Source organism: Neoarius graeffei, chromosome 18 (genome assembly GCF_027579695.1).
Source record: "Neoarius graeffei isolate fNeoGra1 chromosome 18, fNeoGra1.pri, whole genome shotgun sequence".
Taxonomy (NCBI): Eukaryota; Metazoa; Chordata; class Actinopteri; order Siluriformes; family Ariidae; genus Neoarius; species Neoarius graeffei.
The window spans coordinates 61,063,083-61,085,863 of record NC_083586.1 but is presented as its reverse complement, the minus strand read 5'-3'; the positions used below and the strand labels follow the sequence as shown (position 1 = coordinate 61,085,863).

The 22,781-nt window shown below is 41.4% G+C and overlaps 1 protein-coding gene across 1 annotated transcript; it reads left to right on the top strand.

Moving 5' to 3' along the window:
* The first annotated feature begins 10,631 nt into the window (after positions 1-10,631).
* avpi1 (arginine vasopressin induced 1) lies at positions 10,632-21,358 on the top strand. The gene is made up of 3 exons (XM_060899149.1): positions 10,632-10,813; positions 17,760-18,153; positions 20,453-21,358. The coding sequence occupies exons 2-3, from the start codon at positions 17,768-17,770 to the stop codon at positions 20,634-20,636; spliced, it is 570 nt and encodes a 189-aa protein (XP_060755132.1). The 5' UTR covers positions 10,632-10,813; positions 17,760-17,767; the 3' UTR covers positions 20,637-21,358.
* The last annotated feature ends 1,423 nt before the right edge of the window (positions 21,359-22,781 follow it).

Below are 22,781 nucleotides of genomic sequence, written 5' to 3'. Positions count from 1 at the left end.
CCGGAGCACCCGGAGGAAACCCACGTGGACACGGGGAGAACATGCAAACTCCACACAGAAAGGCCCTCGCCGGCCCCGAACCCAGGACCTTCTTGCTGTGAGGCGACAGCGCTAACCACTACACCACCGTGCCGCCTCATCTCATCTCATCTCATTATCTCTCGCCGCTTTATCCTGTACCTGCTTGGTACATCTTACAGACTTTATCAAGTTGGAACAGGACAAAGGCAATGATGTAGGTATGGTGCTCCTTGACCTGCAGAAAGCCTTTGATACAGTTAACCATCAAATACTTCTACATAAATTAGAAGCAATCGGTCTTCATAGATCTGCCATCAACTGGTTTAATTCCTACTTGAGTGAGCGCCAACAAGTTGTGGAAATAGGTGGCACAATGTCAAGGGCTTCTAAAATTACTTGTGGAGTGCCACAAGGGTCAATATTAGGCCCTTTACTTTTCCTCATCTATGTCAATGACATTTCCTCAGCTGTTAAATGTAAACTTCTGCTTTATGCAGATGACTCGGCAATAATTGTACCAGGCAGCAATCCGGAGGAAATTCAACATAGATTATCAAGGGAGTTAGAGTCAATCAGGGAATGGCTGATTGACAATAAGCTCTCCTTACATCTTGGCAAAACGGAGTCAATTCTCTTTGGATCTAAGAGAAAACTCAACAAAATTAGTTCCATTCAGGTGCAATGTGCTGGCAGTACTTTGACATGTCAATCCAGTGTTAAGTATTTGGGGGTCGAATTGGACCAATCCCTGGATGGGGAATGCATTGTGGATAAAATAGTTAAGAAATCCAATGCTAAACTAAAGTTTCTGTATAGACAGACTAAAAATGTCAACCTTGAAACTAAAAAGCTGCTTGTGTCAGCCTTAATCCAAAGTCACTATGACTATGCCAGTGCATCATGGTATTCTGGATTAACCAAGAAACATAGGTCTCGGTTACAGATTTCTCAGAACAAAATCATTAGATACCTTTTGAATGCACCGTCAAAAAGCCATGTTGGAGCTGATGAATTTTGCCTGGTTAGGATGTTGCCGGTGGAACTTCGTATTAAACAACTTAAATTAAATTTAGTACATAAAATTGTCAATGGAAACGCCCCTTCTTACCTTTCTCAGTCCCTTACCCGTAATATTCACGGCACTGGTACAAGATCCAACACCTCTTCTCTCCATGTTCCTCATGTCAAATCTTTTGGTAACACCTCTTTTTTTTATACCGGTACTTTAGCCTGGAATGAGCTTCCATCTCATATTCAATGTACACAAAGCAGGTCTCTCTTCAAGTTGCTAGTCAAACAGTTTTTATTCAGTGAACTTATTAACCAGGAACACAGTCCTTATGTATATTACTAGTCATTTTGATTTTATACTCTTTATCTTGTTTAATTTATTTTAACAATTTGTATAATATTCTATTTTCATTTTTAGTCACTTGTCACATGCTAGTCACTTGACCCAAGGACCACAATGGAAACAAGCGCTGTGCGCTTTATTGTGTTATCCTGGTATGATTATGTCAATATTTTATATATTCATTTATGTACAATTTTTACATGTTTTATACCGAATAAATCAATCAATCAAAATTCTACAGGGTCGCAGGCAAGCTGGAGCCTATCCCAGCTGACTACGGGCGAAAGGCGGGGTACACCCTGGACAAGTCGCCAGGTCATCACAGGGCTGATACATAGACACAGACAACCATTCACACTCACATTCACACCTACGCTCAATTTAGAGTCACCAGTTAACCTAACCTGCATGTCTTTGGACTGTGGGGGAAACCAGAGCACCCGGAGGAAACCCACGCGGACACGGGGAGAACATGCAAACTCCGCACAGAAAGGCCCTCGCCGGCCACGGGGCTCGAACCCAGGACCTTCTTGCTGTGAGGCAACAGCGCTAACCACTACACCACCGTGCCGCCCCAAGTATATTACATGACTGGGAAAAAAATTGTTTGGAAACTGACATGTTGGTCCAGAATGTTTGTTCTTGTTTAGATGGGCCTCCTGTCAATCATTTTATAGACACCACAACGCCCTTCACTCCGCCCCATCTCAGTCTCAGGTCTACACTCTCAGAAAATAAAGTACATTATCGTACCTTTAGGGATACAACGGCTTGTCATTGGGGCAGTACCCTGTAAGGTACTTATTTGTATCCTTTATGTAATGCTTGGGAAAATACAGTGGTGCTTGAAAGTTTGTGAACCCTTTAGAATTTTCTATATTTCTGCATAAATATGACCTAAAACATGATCAGATTTTCACACAAGTCCTAAAAGTAGATAAAGAGAACCCAGTTAAACAAATGAGACAAAAATATTATACTTGGTCATTTATTTATTGAGGAAAATAATCCAATATTACATATCTGTGAGTGGCAAAAGTATGTGACCCTCTAGGATTAGCAGTTAATTTGAAGGTGAAATTCGAGTCAGGTGTTTTCAATCAATGGGATGACAATCAGGTGTGAGTGGGCACCCTGTTTTATTTAAAGAACAGGGATCTATCAAAGTCTGATCTTCACAACACATGTTTGTGGAAGTGTATCATGGCACAAACAAAGGAGATTTCTGAGGACCTCAGAAAAAGCGTTGTTGATGCTCATCAGGCTGGAAAAGGTTACAAAACCATCTCTAAAGAGTTTGGACTCCACCAGTCCACAGTCAGACAGATTGTGTACAAATGGAAGAAATTCAAGACCATTGTTACCCTCCCCAGAAGTGGTCAACCAACAAAGATAACTCCAAGCGCAAGGCGTGTAATAGTTGGCGAGGTCACAAAGGACCCCAGGGTAACTTCTAAGCAACTGAAGGCCTCTCTCACATTGGCTAATGTTAATGTTCATGAGTTCACCATCAGGAGAACACTGAACAACAATGGTGTGCATGGCAGGGTTGGAAGGAGAAAGCCACTGCTCTCCAAAAAGAACATTGCTGCTCGTCTGCAGTTTGCTAAAGATCACGTGGACAAGCCAGAAGGCTATTGGAAAAATGTTTTGTGGATGGATGAGACCAAAATAGAACTATTTGGTTTAAATGAGAAGCGTTATGTTTGGAGAAAGGAAACCACAGCATTCCAGCATAAGAACCTTATCCCATCTGTGAAACATAGTGGTGGTAGTATCATGGTTTGGGCCTGTTTTGCTGCATCTGGGCCAGGACAGCTTGCCATCATTGATGGAACAATGAATTCTGAATTATGCCAGTGAATTCTAAAGGAAAATGTCAGGACATCTGTCCATGAACTGAATCTCAAGAGAAGGTGGGTCGTGCAGCAAGACAATGACCTTGAGCACACAAGTCGTTCTACCAAAGAATGGTTAAAGAAGAATAAAGTTAATATTTTGGAATGGCCAAGTCAAAGTCCTGACCTTAATCCAATCGAAATGTGGAAGGACCTGAAGCGAGCAGTTCATGTGAGGAAACCCACCAACATCCCAGAGTTGAAGCTGTTCTGTACGGAGGAATGGGCTAAAATTCCTCCAAGCCGGTGTGCAGGACTGATCAACAGTTACCGGAAATGTTTAGTTGCAGTTATTGCTGCACAAGGGGGTCACACCAGATACTGAAAGCAAAGGTTCACATACTTTTGCCACTCACAGATATGTAATATTGGATCATTTTCCTCAATAAATAAATGACCAAGTATAATTTTTTTGTCTCATTTGTTTAACTGGGTTCTCTTTATCTACTTTTAGGACTTGAGTGAAAATCTGATGATGTTTTCAGTCATATTTATATCAAAAATTCTAAAGCGTTCACAAACTTTCAAGCACCACTGTATATGTACCTTTTCGGCCCTAAAAAGATACACGTAGTTAACTGAAGGTCCAATAATGAGCCCTATGGGGTACATTAGTGCAAATTGTACCTTGCGGGACAGAAATGGACTCCTCCTGTACCCCTATTTCTGACAGTCTAAGCGAAATATTACCACTTTACTGCCACTAAGGGCTCAGTGCTGTCTCTGTGTAACATATTGAGATAGGCTATTGATCTTATTCATTACAGACTACACATACTACCACATCCTATTTAATTGTATTTTTTCATATTATATAGACACGAGTGTTTTACTGAGAAATCCACCACTCGTATTTTTCATCCGAGCTTCATCCGGGACGTGGAGAACCAAAACCGTGACATAAATCTCTATCTGTCACTCGTGAGGAAATCCATGAGTGAGTTGTTTTGATAAATTTGGGGACTTTTTGTTTGTGAATGTGTCGATATAATAAAAAGAAAAATCACACGTTGGCTTGAAGATATGAAGTTTATCTTCTTGCGTTGAAAAATATTTTATACATTCACCACTTGAAGATAAACTTCATATCTTTGCGCCACCGTATAATATATACTTTTAGTACAGAGTATATACTCTGTATATACTTCTCCTATGTCTATAGTGGACTGTTCAGACACTACAATTGCACACGGTTACGATTTATTTTTAATACGTTTCGCCCTCTTGTTCACATACCGTGACTGTAAATATTTCAGTGTTTACAGTTTACAAAATCTGTATCTGACATACTTACTAACTAGACATCTATACAGACCAGTTCCCTCTTATATTCTGCATATTTTGTGTGTGATATAGTATTTGTAAATAATCTCTTTCCCCTCTTTCCTTTCCTTCTTCCCTGTTTATCATCTGATATATATTTTTGTATTGCACTCCTGTGGAGTACCTGAGCTTGTCCCTGACTTTTTGTGCACATGATAAAGAAACTTGATATTGAAATTAGCAAGCGCCCAGCACAGCCAGATAATAGAAATTATATATATATATATATATATATATATATATATATATATATATATATATATATATATATATATATATATATATATTTTTTTTTTTTTTTAATGTCAAAAATCCCTCTGCTTTGATAAAACCAACCAAGAACAATAAGAAGAAGCATGGTAAACTGAAAATTGGTGATGTTATTCCTGGACAGGTCGGTAACTACAATCTGTGTAAAGCTTTGAGCTGTTTTTGACTGGCTTTACGTATCGAATCAGGTAGGTATTTTTTAATTACAAAGGAAAAAGGACAGTGAGGACAGTTGTAAACATATTCACAAATCATTGTGAGCTAAATGTTGTGTCCTGATAGAGTTTGTGAGGTTGTAGTGTCACTTGGCTTTCAAGCAGTCGAATGTCCAAATGTGCTGAAAGTGATGTAACGACGGTCCTGATTCTGGGGGTGGAGTTTTGTGGACATGGGTGGAAATAAAGGGCGGGTTCAAGGAGTAAAAAAAGGTCTTCTTTTTTCATTATTATTATTATTATTATTATTAATGCATTTTTTATTTTAGCTTTACAATTTTTCTTATTTTTTATTCCTCAAATTTATTAACTCGTGGAAAAAGTTAGCCCTCGAGTTAATTTACTGACAAGTAAGGATAATTATTAACAAAAAGCTTCTTATTTTTCCTAGTTGTTTGCTGTCGTGTCAAACATGGTTGTGTGGAAACATGGTCATGTGATGATCTCCTCAGCTGATTAATGACACTCACAGCATCACATGTTCCTTTTCTGTAGGTTCCGGTCATAAAGAATGATGATTACAGTGTGAACCAATCATTAATCATCCCTGAGTTCATACAGTCATGAGATCACGACCTACAGAGTCACAAGCAGCACGAGGTTTGTTCATGAGATTTCCACCAGATTACTGGATCAGTGCTTCTAGACCTTCTGGTAACAATAAATATTTAATATTTATAGTAGCCCTGAAATTTTTAATCACTGTAATTAAACATGTATATTTATTTGGGTGTTTGTGTCAAATTTGCCAGTAGAAAGCTACAAAAATATAGGATGATGAACACACTGCCTGAATCCTTGTAGTACAGCTCTTTTCCACCAGGACGGTACCGGTGTGGAGCCGGTTCCTCCTTGGTACCTTTTGGCCTGAATTTAGACAGGTCTGAGAACAGAACATTACGTAAAGGATGTTCCTGTTGAAATGTTACCAGGGGAACACCTGCGGGAAAAATCATAGCAGACAGAACACATCTGCTTTGCTTGTTTTTATTTAAAAAAAATATATATATTTTAAGTCATTACATCTTGCAATTAAAGGTTGCCTGCGTGTAGCGATTTCTGACTTCACTCGTTTTATCAAAAATGGCATCGAATTTCTTGCAGTAGCCCCTCCCATAGCCACTGACGTCAGCACAGAGTGCTGGACAACCACGATGTTAAAGAGAGCAGCGAGCTCACTGCAGTCCATAATGAACAGAACATGCATCACCCATGGTGGGCCAATTAAGGCCTGAAGGAAACCGACGCCCAAAACTGGGTCTGGAGCTACACCACAACTGGCGGACAAAACATTCGACTTCATGCCTTGTTAATAAGCAGCTGATCATGCGGGCTTGCTTCATTTTTCCAACGGGCGGCATGGTGGTGTAGTGGTTAGCACTGTCGCCTCACAGCAAGAAGGTTCTAGGTTCGAGCCCAGCGGCCAATGAGGGCCTTTCTGTGTGGATTTTGTGAGTTCTCCCCATGTCTGTGTGGGTTTCCTCCGGGTGCTCCAGTTTCCCCCACAGTCCAAAGACATGCAGTTAGGTTAACATGGGGTGGCCTTGGGCTGAAGTGCCCTTGATCAAGGCACCTAACCCCTAACTGCTCCCTGGGTGTTGTAGTGTGGCTGCCCACTTCTCTGGGTGTGTGTGTGTGTGTGTGTGTGTGTTCACTGCTTCAGATGGGTTAAATGCAGAGGATGAATTTCACTGTGCTTGAGTGTGCATGTGACAAATAAAGGCTTCTTCTGCTATTGAAACAAACATCAAACCAAACAAACAGAAAGAAATACAAACGGGGAAAATAAAAATAAAATTGCCATTATTTGTCACATATACATTACAGCACAGTGAAATTCTTTTATTCGCATTTCCCAGCTTGTTAGGAAGCTGGGGTCAAAGTGCAGGGTCAGCCATGATGCCATGCCCATGAAGCAGAGGGGGTTAAGGGCCTTGGTGGTGCTGGAACCCCCGACCTTCTGATCAGCAACACAGAGCCTAGTGTTGTATTCAAGACCACCTTAACCAAGATTCTGAGGGGTTGAGATCAAGACAAGACCAAGGCAGGGCGAGACTGAGTCAAGACCAGAACCAGAGCAGTGTGTGTGAAGGGGTGGGGGAGGGGTGACGGCCGTTAACAGTAACGAAAATTTCAAATTAGCAATGAGTCACGTTACTGGTCACATTTGAAGCAGGAAGTTTCACATCCAATCACAGTAACGATGTTAACAAATAAATCAGACAATGCACAGGCAGTTTAGTGAAATCCCCACAACTGGGGTCTTGATCAGTCTTGAAATAAAATCCCGAGTCCTCTATGTCTGAGACCGAGACAAGACCGAATAAAAATGCGATTGATTCTGACACAAGACCAAGACTGACCTCAAATACTACAACACTACCAGAGCCTTAAAACATATACGCAGAACCATGGTGTCACTTTCGTTTATAAATGCCTTGAGACCTCAAGAATGGCACAGTTTTAAGTGTTAACAATAAATCTAATATAGTAATTTTTACGATTAAAGTGATTCATATGGGTAGCGGCCTGAGTGAATGACCTTGAGATCCGTAACGTCACAGCAGGAAGTCGATCGGTCTCATCACCATTTCCGCGATACTAAAACACAGAGCTGACTGCAACTCTGATCCTCCATTTTGAGCTAATTTATCGCCATGCCATGTAGATGTGTTGCTGGCCGGTGCAGCAACATGACAGAAGGTGGACTTACATTGTATTCACGGCCCAAGAATGTTCAAACTGCAAAGATTTGGACGCGTTTTGCGAGAAGTTCACGGGCACATTGGGCGGCTACGAAGTGGTCTCTCCTCTGCTCTGCACAGTTTACTGAAGACTCGTACGAGACCTCTGATCTGTTGAGGAGCGTTGGCTATAAGCCCGTATTGAAAAAGGGTGCAGTACCAACAATTAAAGGAAAAGAAAACTACAAGAAAAGGAAAGTTTTTTTTTTTTTTAAAGGAAAGTGAGTTCAGTTGCACCAGTCCTTCCGGAGTGATCTGAGGGTTCTTGATAAAACCTGGGATGGAACGGGACGGGACATATCGCTCGGGCAGTGACGTCCCTGCGGTTGTTGCTAAAACCGGTGGCATCCCGTTCTGTCCCGGGTTTTAGTAATTGCCTGAGCCAAGCAGTAATGGCGGAGTACTCAGTATGGACAGAATGAGTGGAGCAGCCGTCTGATTTCTAAACTGGATATCGCTGCCATCTCGCCCTTACGTGGAAGAAGCGAATGAATGGAGAACTGAACGAACAACTGAAAGTCAGATTGTTTCAAAATGATCGGCCTTCAAGAAGCGAGAACACAGACGGGTAAGCGCCAACTCTCATTTGGATACAAAACAACACGTTTACCTGCATTTAGATTAATCCATGTAACTTGTGTTGTGTGTTTAAGTTACCGGTATAAGATTATTTAATTTGCTTCAGAATCTGATTGTCTCAGTTCATCTGATTATTTAATGAGCCTTTTACGTTTTATCAGTGAAAATGCATGCATGTACATGTATGTTGCATAAGTTATAACACCCACCCTGTTTTAATAAGGGTCAACCCACAATCAATGAAGTCAAATCAGTCTTAGTTGAGCAAGTCGGTGACGGTATTTCCTACTTTCACCATAAATTTTTATTTATATGACTTTGGTCTATTGAGGTATTTCACTCACGTGACCAAGTCATGTGATGCTGCCATTTTGGACGGCACGGCTCGAATCAGTTTGAATGCGAGGAAGGCGACAAACGAAAAACATAAAAGAAAAAGGAGCGAGATGCAGAAAACACCTTCACTATCCAGCGACGTAGGGCATTTACAGGGCAAGCAGAGGGAGAGGTATTTGCAAAAATTGAGGTTAGCAGGCTTAGAGAACGACGTTTACCTGCTTCCACCAGGACTGTTCACTGACAGCTAAGATTTGTTCACATTTTCATTTACTTTCGGTCCTCAGGATAAACAAAATGTTATTAAATGTCATTGAAATAACTTCTTAGTCTGTTGAGACATGGCCCGTTATAAGTTTTTCCTTTACTGTATTTACTAGTTTACTGAGCGCGCTCCGGGGCTGGCCGGGGCTAGCTAGCGCTCCGAGGCTGGCCGGGGCTAGCTAGCGCTCCGGGGCTGGCCGGGGCTAGCTAGCGCTCTGGGGCTGGCCGGGGCTAGCTAGCGCTCCGGGGCTGGCCGGGGCTAGCTAGCGCTCCGGGGCTGGCCGGCGCTAGCTAGCGCTCCGGGGCTGGCTGGCTCAGTAAACTAGTAAATACAGTAAAGGAAAAACTTGAGACTGAAAGGTTTTAACAGTCATCCAAATGACTGAACGTAAACGTTGCTACAGCAACATACTAGGTACTATGATGTTGACATTAGCTAGCTTGCCATCCAAAATGGCGGACACCGGGGCGTCACGTGACCCTGTGATGTCAGGTGAAATACCTCAATAGCTGTCAAAGGCCTCGGCCTTAAAACCGGTTCCCGCTGTGACGTCACGCGCTCAGGGCTGGCTGGCTCAGCGGGGCGGCTCCAATGCCAACTTTGCGGTCAATTTTAACTCTCAAATATATATATTGTTTTTAACTCCCATTTATGCAGCATACAAGAGTCAAGGATGGAGATCCTATCCACTCAGAATTTATTTTTTTAAAGGCTCTGTGTATCTGCTTTAACCACCGTTCTACCACAGGCCCTTTTTTTGGTAAAATGCGTGGAACTGGTTCTAGATTAGGCACCAGCACTGACACAGCGTCAGTGGAAAATGGGTACAAGTGAACACAGAACCTCCTCGCTAAACTAACGAACCTCGCTAATACCGTAGTTGTGATGAGCAAAATGTATAATGTAAAAATTTGTTAGTCATCTTTTATTTGCACTGGTTTTGTTTCTGTTAAATAAATCAGTCATTAAATATTGATAATGCTGATATAAATCTGTCAGTGTGTGAGTAATGTAAGCCGGTTTACTGGCACAGTACCAGCAGCTAACTCTGAGCTAGCTTTAGGGATACGCCATTTTAGAAGTGGTGTGAGGAGACAGGGGGCGTGGAGAAGTCGCGTGACGAGCCGGGGGCGTGTCAAAATTTGCATATTAGCATGTTGACACCTCCTGATCTTTCTGTCCAAAGATGTAAAGATATTTTTAGGGTGTTTTTTTTTTTTTAACACACGAATACGGTTTATTATTATTATGTAGAGATCTTATTATTGTTATTAGTTTAACTGATGCTTTGAAATGATACTTTTAGGTTAGATGACGGATATAAGTTTAAATATTCCATTGCATAAGGGTTCTGGACTTTCTATAATCTATAAATGGTTCCGAAGTCCAGCCCTTTTCTCTTCCCCTGTGAAATATGTCACTCTGTGTACTGCAGGAGTGAAGATCAGCGCCTCTGACGTCAATGAAAAATTACACCTTTGTTTTTTTTTCCTCCCTCCTACGCAATACAGTAACACGCAGAGAGAGCTGCGCTGGGATTGGTCAGAAATAGAACACGTAGGCGGGACTTAACACTGACTCGAGCGATTTGATTGGACGAGGCGGCGCTGTACGTAAAACGGAAGAACAGTGGCGAAAAAAAGAAAGTGATTCTTTACTGACCCAGAGAAACACTAAGCCTCACACAACGCCTAACTGAGTTTAATCCTTCTCAGACTCAGTAACACAGAGGATTGGAGAGATCCAGGCGTTTCCGGATGAAACCACGAGGGTTAAGAAGATAAAAACACAGCTCGGGACTCTCAACGGTCTGTGTTTACTTTTCTCTTCTGCATTGCTACACTCATTTACCTATTCTTTATATTTTCTATATGTTTAGAAAAAACTTGCATTGTTATATACAGTGCAAAGGATCATCTACTGCAGTTATTTAAAAAAATCTATACCGAAGTGCCCGGGTATAATCTCTCAAATGTTTTTACAGTTGTTTTTAAACCATTCTTAACTTGTCTCTCTTTTATTTAACAACAATAAAATAAAGTGCAAGTGGAGATTATACATGTAAATATTGCACAGAGCTGCGCACGTGCACCCTGTGCTAGCGTCAGAGCAATAATAATAATAATAATAATAATAATATTGTTTACATCTTTCTCTAATTACTATCATATTAATAAGTTAATGACTTATAATTGTTGGCTTTCTTGTCGTTTAGCCCGCGCAAAAAAAAAAAAATCAGCTATTCTTTCTCTCTTCTGCTTATTATATTTCTTTTTGCGACCGCACGAGCGGCAGCGACTGCAGTCCACGTTGCGTCACCGTGACGTCATCACGCAGCGTCGTGAAATTTGCAAGAGAGAGACGAGCAACGTTTTTATAATTATTTCTTAAATTATATTTATTGTAGGTTTATTTATTATAAATAAATATTGAAACATTTAAATAAATGGATAAATAAATATTACGTCGTGACGTCATCACGCAGCGTCGTGAAATTTGCAAAAGAAAGACGTGCAACATTTTAATAATTATTTCTTATTATATTTATTGTAGGTTTATTTGTTGTAAATAAATATTTAAACATTTAAATAAATGGATAAATAAATTACGTCGTGACGTCATTGCGTTGCTACGTAACGATTTTCTGCACAGAAGTTTGTTTTTAAAAAGATATTTTATTGTATTACATAAAATACTTCATACTGTATATTTACACTCCCTCAGAAACTATATAAACTTGCTTAGAATGAATTAATCTTTCTGATGTGGGGGAAAAACAGTTTTAATTATTATTTTTAAAGAAAAAATAGATACCATAATACAAGTTCAGTGTAAACGTATGTTTTTCTCCTGCAGTATTCTGAAGCTGTACATTAGACACACTGCATTATTTTTCAAGCCTGATCTCTGATCTCGAGTTTGTCATCGTGGCTTTGTGGTTAAAACCTGAGTAATAATGTGACTCTCTGACTGCCTGCGTACAGCCTGTACTATTCGTGTGGTTTGGGACACAGCACAGAATTTACTTGGCTGTAGTATGAAAAGTGAAAACGTGAGCTCAAATCATTTTGCAGTGATTACACAGTTTTGTTTTGCGGTGATTATTTTCCGTTTTGGTCCAGACATGCGCAGTGTTGAAGCCTCTGAAGTGTGTTCAGGTCACTGAGTTAGTGATTAATCACATTAATGGCTTTGCTTAACTCTGACACAGTCCTGTTTGCATTTCCCACACACCCACCCAGCTAAACAGGATAGGTGGTGCATGAAATGAAACGATGCATGCCACAGATGTGAAGGAGGTAAACAAGACACCCTGTCAGTATCGTCCTGGCTTTTAGAAACTCCAGCAGTCTGGAAGGAAAGGAACATTTCTGCAGATGCTGTGATTCATAGGATAAAATGTGATTTATATTTTTGTTATAGTGTTTACGGTAGCTGGAATACTCCAGGATTTACGGTATGTTTGGTGCTGAGAATCTTAAACATTCACTCTCAGAAAATAAAGTACATTATTGTACCTTTAGGGCTACAACGGCTTGTCACTGGATCAGTTCCCTCTAAGGTACTTATTTGTACCTTTTTTGCCCTATAATGGGACACATGGTTACCTTGAGGTCCAGTAATGAGCCTTAGGGGGTACATTTAGTGCAGATTGTACCTTTGGGGACAGAAATGGACTCCTACTCTACCCCTATTTCTGACAGTGTAGGGTCATAGACAGGGTTCAGCATTAATGGTGGTCTGACTGTCCGGGACAACCAAATGTTTGGTCAAATCCACACCCGCCTGCCCGACAGTTTGTTGAAAATCATTTTTATAGAAATCATTCAAGAGTTACATCAGTAAAGTTCCAACAAAATGAATTCAGTCCCCTCAGGGATCCCACTGTGTTATTGTTTACGAAATTCCGGGGAAGCAGAGTATAGCAGGTGTGTGTGAAAATAACCACGATGTAATCCAAGGGAGTAACTTTGATTTTGACATTGGTGGGGACACAAAAGTGATCCAAAAGTGGCAGTAAAGGACCATGGATTTGTTGTATCTAGCCTAGTAGTAGTAGAAAGAGGTCTCTGTAAAACGGTGAACGCAGCAGACTGTAGGTGCTATTGGTCTTAAGTGATCAGTCTCATTAAATCAGTCTCATTGATACTATTAATTTTGGTGTTTAATAATAAATTACCAAACAGCTAGATTAAGGTATATTCCAATTATTATGATCACTACTGATGCAGCAATAATGTATTACTTACCGTATTACATAGACACTACAGCCAATAGCGAAGGCAATTTGGAGTTCTTTGAGATTGTGTGACTTCAAAATACAGCAGCAACAACAGACACACAGTTTAACAGAATAATTGAATTTATTATAACAATGATATACATTCAATAAGGTCAGCAGCAAAACAGTGAGGTATTGTGTGTGTGTGTTGGAATGTTATCTAAGGTTGGGGGAAGTGAAGTGACCACCTCGTGGTCTAATGAGACAAAGGAATTTCACCTCGTGGTCTAATGAGACAAAGGAATATGTTGTGGTTGCTAATCCCACTAGCTATAACATTACCAAATTCACTGAAATCTTGATGAGGTCAAAAGATGTGTAATAATGAAAATTAAAGGATGTTAGAGAAGATAGCAAAGAGTATGCAACAGCCTATCTTTTGGAAACAACTGAGAGAGCGAGCAATGTAGAACACAAGCTCAGTATGCACAATTAAACAGTTCCTGAGTTTAAATTCACACTACTTCATAAAGCTAATTCCTAAGACTAATTTGCCCAAATGCCAGCCTTACTTCCAGATATCCCGAAGTTTCGTGGGGTTCACAGAAGCTCGTGGGTCGCTTACGTGAGAGCGCAGAGCTTTCCTTGGTCCGAACTTCGTCGTTCGTGAGGAAAAGTCTCTGATCAATGTGCACAGCGCTCAAGTCAGAAGTAATCCGGTCGCTTCTAACTTTTAATTAACTGCTTGGGCTGCAGTCATAACGTTACTTATAATACAAATAAAACCGGTTGTAACTCAATTTAGTGAGACAGCGCAACTTAAGTAGTATTTTACCGTGGCCAGCGGTATACGAAAGCGCGCTGAATCTTCTTTTTCTTGAAAGGCAGACATCTTGATTTTAGATGTTCTGATGAGAGGGTGTCTATGTCTGTATGACGAGTCCACAGTGCCAAAGAGGGCGAGCTGAGGATTTCCGGGTCACTTATAGAGTCATGGAGGACGTGACGTAGGTGATCCCACCCAGCCGTGACGTAGGTCATCGCGGAAGTTAGTTGATGGGATTTGTAGTTCTAGACGGGACTGTGGCGGTACCTACAAGACTCAGCAGCTGTCACGCTGTTGATTCTGAAATGCAAGTCGCACATCTGCATGGCCATGCAGTAGCCTACATCTGACTACTTACATTCTGTAAAACCGTTAGGTCTATAAATTTAACATTCATTCATCGAGGATATTATCTAACACCAAGTTACATTGCTCCAGCATTCCTTTTCTCTGCAGCTATGCAGTAGCCTAGCTCTGATGCGTCCTGTCATGTTGCTAAACCTGTCTAAGGAGCCGCAGCAATACTTTTATGAAGGGTTTCCATACATCAAAAGGATTTTGTTGAGTTTTTAAAGCGCGACGGAAACCCTGCATTTACATTCTTGACTTTGAAGAAGAATGAACGAATGTCTCGTTTCTTGGGAGGGCGGCCGTCGTCCATGATACTCAAGTCAGCATGCGAGTCGTAGGGCAAGCATGCATGGACATTGAAGTCCAGCTCAATTTGTAGGCTGATGGAGAGTGGGGGGTGCGTGGGGTAGGTCAGGTGTGTACGTGTGAGATACGGGGGGTTGATGGGCGGGTAGTCACGGCTGCTGTGGGAAGTGTGCTGCTTTTACAGCAGATGGAGTGGCAGCTGGGATAGCCAACCATGTAAGTTAGCGAGAAACAGGCAGCTAATCAGAGAATGATATCCACGTTAGAGGGGGGATTATTAGCAGTGTCGTACATTTAACCCTTTGTGTGCCATATAATCATTGCTCAGGTTAGGACATCGGTTTTATTGATCGTGATTACACAGTAGCGGCTGAATATTGGTAGGGACACGTCCCTAGCGTCCCTACCCAAAATTACGCCCTAGGTCAGGGTTGGGCAATTATTTTTTCCCTGGGGCCACATGAGAAACAGAAAATTTTGTGGAGGGCCGGACCAAAAGGCTGAACTAAATTCTGCATAATATTATTAATTGTATTTCTTTATATAAAGCAATAAATATCATTGTTTTTACAAGCTGCTAAGACTGGTAAGAGGATGGAAAAAACGAGGTTGCCTTACAAAAAAATGTCATTTATTCAATCAAATTTCCCAAAACAATGGTTAACAAAATGTGAACGTTTGTACCTTTTTTTTTTTTTCAGTCACATTCACCCCAAAACACAATAAAGACATCACAATATTGTCTTTCTACTCCAAATATCAAGCAAGATACATCATATTATAATAATGATGCCCACATTTGTAGTCTAATCACATCATTTGGTGCTTTTCGCCGGAGATCAGCTCCGGCGCCTGCTGGTGACGTCACACTGTGTGATTGGCTGGACCGTTTGAAGGATGACGTACAAGTTTGTGGTTGGTCTGGACAAATTACGGAAGTAGTTATCGCCGGATTAGGTTTCGTGGGATTTCATGTCATTTTCATGTCGCACGCATTGCGTTTTTGTTGAACGCAACTTCAAAATAAAAGCAATGCACATTCATGCTGCGTTCATGTGCTATGGGAAGATGATATTTTCCAGTTGGGAAGTGGTATTTACCCGTGTGTTGTGTTCACATGCTTTTGTTGTTGTTGACAAATTAAAGATGGTGGACCAGATTCAGAATCAGGCCTGTTATTTGGCTAAAACAATTATAGATTGCCTTGTTCATCAGCTGCAGCAGGAATACGAGTTATCAAAAGTAAAAAAAAAATGCTGAATATTTCCTGATCATGACAAGTAGAGATTTTCTTAACACATTGAATGCCACGCAGTTTTTGGAAATTTGGCTGTAGCCACAATGAGAGTAGCCAGTATCTAGATCATTGTTGGCGTTCTTTGGACAGCCACAGTATATTTTGTATTAGGCTATAATATACATATTATAATAATATAATATACATAACATGACTCGTTTAAAAGGTGAGAGTCAGCTTTCCGTAGGTGAAAACCACTTCTTTCTTGGTTCATAAGCTAGTCTTGTACCGCTCGCCGCCATGTTGAAAAGGTTAAAGTTCATCTCATCTCGGCAACTCGTGTATCAAAATTTTCTACGAGTTGCCCAGTGGAAAATACCGTAATCTCTAATTATTAGACTCGTTGAAATCGGAGAAATGGCGATCAAACACCTAAATAAAATAAATATCTGGGGTGAATCAGCATTTTATTTCATTTGGACTTTTTATTGTATGGTTCCCATTAACTATCACAAATGTAAAATATTTCGGGGGAATTTTACAACAGTGCTGAACTCACGGTTTGTTTTAATTCACAGCGTGATTCTGTCCCCCTTATGTTTGTGTTTTTTTTAAAAATTAATTTATACCTGGATTAATCAGGATTTAACTTTATTTCCTCCAGAAGCTTTGAACGTGTGCGAGTTTAACTCTTAATACCGCAGATCAGGTAAATGGTTAGAACACACACACAGTGGGGCTTTGGATAGTTTCTGTTTATTGTTAAAGTTTGAGTTTTATTGGAAAATTATAAAAATCATTAAAGCAGAATGATCAGAACTCTACCTGCTTTCTGATAAACTTTGTGAATCACTTGCACTGAACTCGTAAATACAGAGGAATAAAAAGGTTTTGTCAGGACGAGTGAAAATCTTCCTGTTTATCCGAGCGGATTAAAGAGTTAAAGTCGAGTCCCGTGGTGGCAGGGTTCAGATCATCAGTCGCTGCTTATCTCCTGATTACACAACACCACTTTCTCATCACTTCCTCATTACCGTCACACTGTTTTCGCTGCATGTAGAAAAACTATTGAGTCACGGTTTTTCTCGTGTTGTCCCACTGGTTGCTTGGGTCGCGCTATTTTTTATTTATTTATTTTTTATTATTCACCAGATTATTTCGGGTTCAGTGCCTCCCTCAACAGCCATTCCTGCTGGTCCAGGGAATCGACCCGGCAGCCTTTTGGTCCTAAAGCTGCTTCTTTGACCTTTAGGCCACGACTTCCTTTTATTCAGTATCAGAGTTTCCGATAAATTTCAGAACCTGTTTTAAGATCAGCAACAAAAACTAACAGCGTTCGGGGCGGGGCTTGTAGTACTGATAGCTGCTGATTGGTCACGAGTCTAAGATACTGAAATACTTTATTGGTTAACGTTAACACGGAGTTCAGTGTAACATTTTTAGCTCGTTGTCAATGTTTTTACATTTTCTTGATTTCTCACCAAGAAAGTTTTGGAATTAAAGAATTTTTTTTCGCTCGTCACTGCAGCTGACGTGTTTTTTTTTTTTTTAAACCTAAATGAAGATGCAGTTTTATCCTGAGTGATAATCTCAAACCCTTAGATCCATCCGGTTCCTGTTCTTGGTTTCAGTGTGATGAGGAAAAACCTCTGGAAATGTTGGAGGTTTAATCTCTTGAGAATCGACGATTATCCCGAGTGCATTTACGATTCATTTCGGAGACACTTTTACACCAAAAGGTCCAACGCTAGCTTTAAACTTATTAAATCTGTAACTCACGCCCTGACCGTCTTTACCTCTCTTGACCCTCAGAGCTGCAGATGGAGGAGGTCGGCGTCAGCGCTCCTGCAGTGCTGCCCGGAGCCCCCCAGCCTACGTCCTGTCGAGCGTCTGCGTCCGAGCGCCGCATGCGCAAGTCCGGCTCGGCCAACATCTTCCAGGGTGTGAACCTGCGTCAGCTCAGACGCCTCTTCCACTCGGCGGGGGAACCGGACGCCGAACAGAAAGCCAGACAGGTCTGGAGGAACCGGAGGAGAGCTGAAGGAGACGAGGAGGACGGGGACGGAGAAGAGGTCTCGAAGGAGGAAGAGGAGGAGGGGGATGAAGGGTTGGCGCAGGCGCTGGTGGGGCTCCGGGTGAGGGCGAGGACACGCACCGGGATCCGGGCCGAGACCAGCAGAGGCCTCCGGGCGTTTGGACACAACAGGTCAGAGACATGTGTGATAGGAGTGTTTCACAAACAAGGCCATAAAATCTCACTATCAGACATCAAACACACACAATAAGGTACAAGCCAGGGTTTAATTATTTCTTGATGTTCTGATAAAGGAAGATTATGATGATGCGTATTAAAGATAAACCCCTCATGAGACACGACCGAGATGATATCGTCATTATCGTGATAAATTACATCATGATGCATTTTTGAGAGAGCGCACGTCTCATATAAGCCAGTATCTCACTGGGCTGCGACAGCTTGCGACAAATTGCGAACATCATTTGCGAGAGAGTTTCAAAAGTGTCTTGAAACATTCGCGGGGCTTCTCGATTTCCTCACATGAGTCACAAAGTGTCGCTCCTTCGTCGCTGAAATTTTGAACATGTTCAAAAAATTCCTGCGACAAAATTTCTCTCAAAATAGCCGCAAACGCGTCGCTGGTGTCGCAAAGCCGTCGCGAACCCTTCTCAAGTCAGTTTCCGTGAGGCTTCCTCTACTTCCCTGCCTGCCGAGGGAAAGCCGGGCTGCGACAGCCTGCGACTAGTTGGAGACACAATTGCGGTAAAATATGCGAATTCCAAGTGAAAATTGTCGCCAATTCGCATATTTTATCGCAATTGTTGTGTCTCCAACAAGTCGCGGGCTGTCACAGCCCAGTGAGATACTACCCATATGATATGATCAGATTTTTATAAATGTTTTATTTTTATTTAAATAACTATCACATTTGTTTGCAGGGTTTGTCAAAAGTTTTATTCCCTTTTTTCAATCTCTGAAATTTTTAAGAGTTTTCCAAACGAAAAAAAAAATTCTCATTTTCGGTGTTCAATTATTTTAGTTCACTTTTAAAGAAAATAAATTTATTTAGGGTTTATTTATTTAGGGCTTTGCTTTTCAACACACATTTTGCTGAAACTTTTAGAAACGTCCTGACGTGATGTTTGCGTCCCGTCACCTAGCCGAGGTTCCTCTGGGGTTGAAACGCTGCTCAATAGGAACGACACATCACCGTTATTATTAATGCCGGTAACGTTTTTTTTTTTTGAGTGAAAACTAGGTATGTAACAATGCAATTCGATTCATGATATTGGGTTCAAGATTCAATTTCCCCACGATATTTTTGAAAAAGAATTTAATATGAAAATTTTACCCAAAAATAAATTTAAAAAAATTTCCCCCCCAAAAAATAAGACCACATTTGTAAAGGTTGGAGTAAATTCTTATTCTCTCCACATTCACTGGATATGAGCAATTGCGCGCTCTGATTGGCTACTCTACTACTAGGATATCAGCTCATATACCGTGAGTAGAGAAAAAAAATGGCGGAGCGTGTTGCTGAACCAACCGAGGACGAAATAAAAACAAAACGCCTGAAAATGCAATAAAATATGGAATGAAATTTTTTTTTTCCAAGAATTCTCATTTTTCACAAATCGCTCCTGTCATTTTGCCAGTTTGTTTACATTCAGAGCGGAAATTTTGTCGGACGTTTTGTATAAAGTTTATTTGCAAAAAATAAAAATGCGCCGTTTCTCAAAATCCAGTGAATGTGGAGAGAATAAAACAGTTATTCCACTCAACCTTGTCGTACATGGATTATAGACGACTCGATTTTATGGTATAACTGTTAAATAGCCTGTTAACTAAGCCTTTATTAAACATGAAGTTAATAAAAGTCCTTTTCTTTAAACCTTTATGAACATTTGTACTGCCTCTCGGCTTCCCTTTTATTTCTTTCAGCAGTTTGTAAACAGAGAGCTCTGATTTCTTGTTAAATCTTTGTACACAATCACAACAGCTTTCACATCCAGTTGTGTTTTCACCACATTAGAGTTGCGTTACTTCCACCTACTGTGAAGTCACGTGTATTCCAACTGTTGTACGTTATCGTACACCCTCTGCTGTCCAAACAGCGCAATTACAGCTCAGCCTGATAATGAACACGATTCTTTTTTTTTTTTTTTGCATCAATTCAAATTATACATTTGTATCATGATTCATCATCGCATGATATCGTTACAGACCCAGAGAAAAGAAAAACCTTCAGTGCTTGGACCTTGAATGCACTGAAAACCTAAGACTTTGGCTATGTTGTTAGTTCTTGCCGATGATTTCTCCTTTATGGAAATATTTATCTGTGTTCTGGTGTAAAACGTGTCGATCTGTGATGAATATTAAAGACCTGACTGAGTGGAACGCTTCAGAACCTGGCTGTTCCGAGAACAGCACTGGAACTGTTCCACATGTATAAAGCTGCTGGTTTTGATTGGTGTTTATTTCCTGCCAGGATGATCGAGCGGACGCCTTCCGAGGTCACGCCTGATGATGACGACGACGACGTCGTCACGGCTCGGGGAGCCTGCCTGGAACAAGCCAAGTCATGTGACCCAGGGGATGAGGAGGACGTGCGAGCGATGTGGCGCCGGGACGAGAAAGATCCAGAACGCTACCTGCACCGGATCCGACACTGATGGTGCAGCTTGCGATGCCAAAACTACACATACGACACTAAACACGATCCACCATCAGGGAGCGGAAACGCCAACACTACGACCGAGAGACACTACAGAGTTACTTGCGCCGGTGTGTGTGTGCGCGCGCGCGCGCGTGTTTACTGCAGAACTACAGCACGCTGCTCCTGCAGTGGGTTTAAAACAAAAAAATCCAATCCGACAAACATTCACTCCTGCATTAACGCGTTACACTGTCAGGCGCATGCTGATAATCAGTTAGACACAGCGTCACATTTAACACACGTCATTAAATTGTTCACGAGATCAGTGGATATCACGGAACTTGTGCTAGTGTGACTTTGGACAAATGGAAGGCAGCAACACTATGGGGGGGAATGGTAGAGAGAGAGAGAGAGAGAGAGAGATTGGTAAAGAGAAGGAGGAGGGGAGAGAGAGGGAGAGATTGGTAAAGAAAGGGAGGATGGAAGAGAGAGAGGTAAAGAGAGGGAGGATGGAAGGAGGGGAGAGAGAGGGAGAGATTGGTAAAGAGAGGGAAGATGGAAGAGAGAGAGGGAAGGTGGAAGGAGGAGGGATTGGTAAAGAGAGATTGGTAAAGAGAGGGAGAATGGAAGGAGGAGAGAGAGAGAGATTGGTAAAGAGAGGGAGAATGGAAGGAGGGGAGAGGGAGAGATTGGTAAAGAGAGGGAGAATGGAAGGAGGGGAGAGGGAGAGATTGGTAAAGAGAGGGAGGATGGAAGAGGAGGTAAAGGGAGGGTGGGAGAGAGGTAGAGGGAAGATGGGAGAGAGAGAGAGAGAGATTGGTAAAGAGGGGAGATGGAAGAGAGAGAGAGAGAGAGAACAGAGGGAAGATGGGAGAGAGAGAGAGAGAGAGAGAGAGAGATTGGTAAAGAGAGGGAGGATGGAGGGGGGGAGAGAGAGAGATTGTTAAAGAGAGGGAGGGGGGAGAGAGAGATGTACCGTCATGGGACATCTACAGTTTAAAATGCTGCTAAATTGTAATTAAATAAATAAAAGTATAAAAATTAACTATTAATTACCCGTTGACTGTAGCAAGCGCTACTTCAGACTAATCAGGAAATCTGGGTCAACGACGCAACATCTTACACCTCCGCAACAATTCACGCTGGACTCGAGGCTCAATCGATCTTCAATCGAGATACAATAAAAATCCTTTCATCAAATTAAACCCATGAATTCAAAATCAGCTGGACATTCGAAAAAGCGCTCGAGTGCGTCAACCAAGGCTGGATTTTAGATCGCACTTACAAATAAACTATTTTTGAAAAATAATTGAACTAAAATTTAAAATTATTAAAACTAATAAACAATTGTAATAAAAAAAAAAAAAAATTTTGGCTTCCAGCACTTTGGTGCTTGGACCCCTAACGACATCAGACCTCTGCTACCTCGTTACGTCGTATTCATGATTTTTTTTGGGGGGGGGTCTTCTTTTTTTCTGTATTTTCTATCAAAATGCAGCAAATTTTGGATCTCAAGAAGGAAAAGGAAAAATTAGCAGATGAGATCACATCGATCTGATCAGCTTCACAACTTAAACTTGGAATCTGGATCTAAACGTGAAAGAAAAAACGCGGTTCGGTTCCATATCTTGTTAGTGTTTTTATTTTCTTCTTCCTCCGGCTGTTCCTGTACCTTTGGGGTCGCCATGGCGGGTCATGATGATCCGAATACGTGATTTGGCGTAGGTTTTTACCCCGGATGCTCTTCCTGACGCGACCCTCCTCAGTCTATCTAGGCTTGGGAGCGGCGTTCAGGACGCACGGTGTGCTTTTACCGAACCTGCAGGTCTTTGATCTGAGGAGGAAACCAGAGCACCTGGAGGAGGAAACCCACACAGACACGGGGAGAGGTTCGAACCTGGAACCTTCTTGCTGTGAGGGGACGGTGATCACCACTGCACTACTGTGCTGCTCCTTTAACATAATACTAATAATAATAAAAATAATTTCACTACAGAATATTTTCATATGATCAGGTGAGGGCTGAACTCGCTCCACCAAAATGAGCTTTCTAAAAGTTTCGACACGGCGCCACTACAGGTCGAACAAACGTCTCTTTTGTGTATTAAAGTCTTCATGCGCAATCAGTCCTGCAGTACTGATTAACACACACACACGCCTC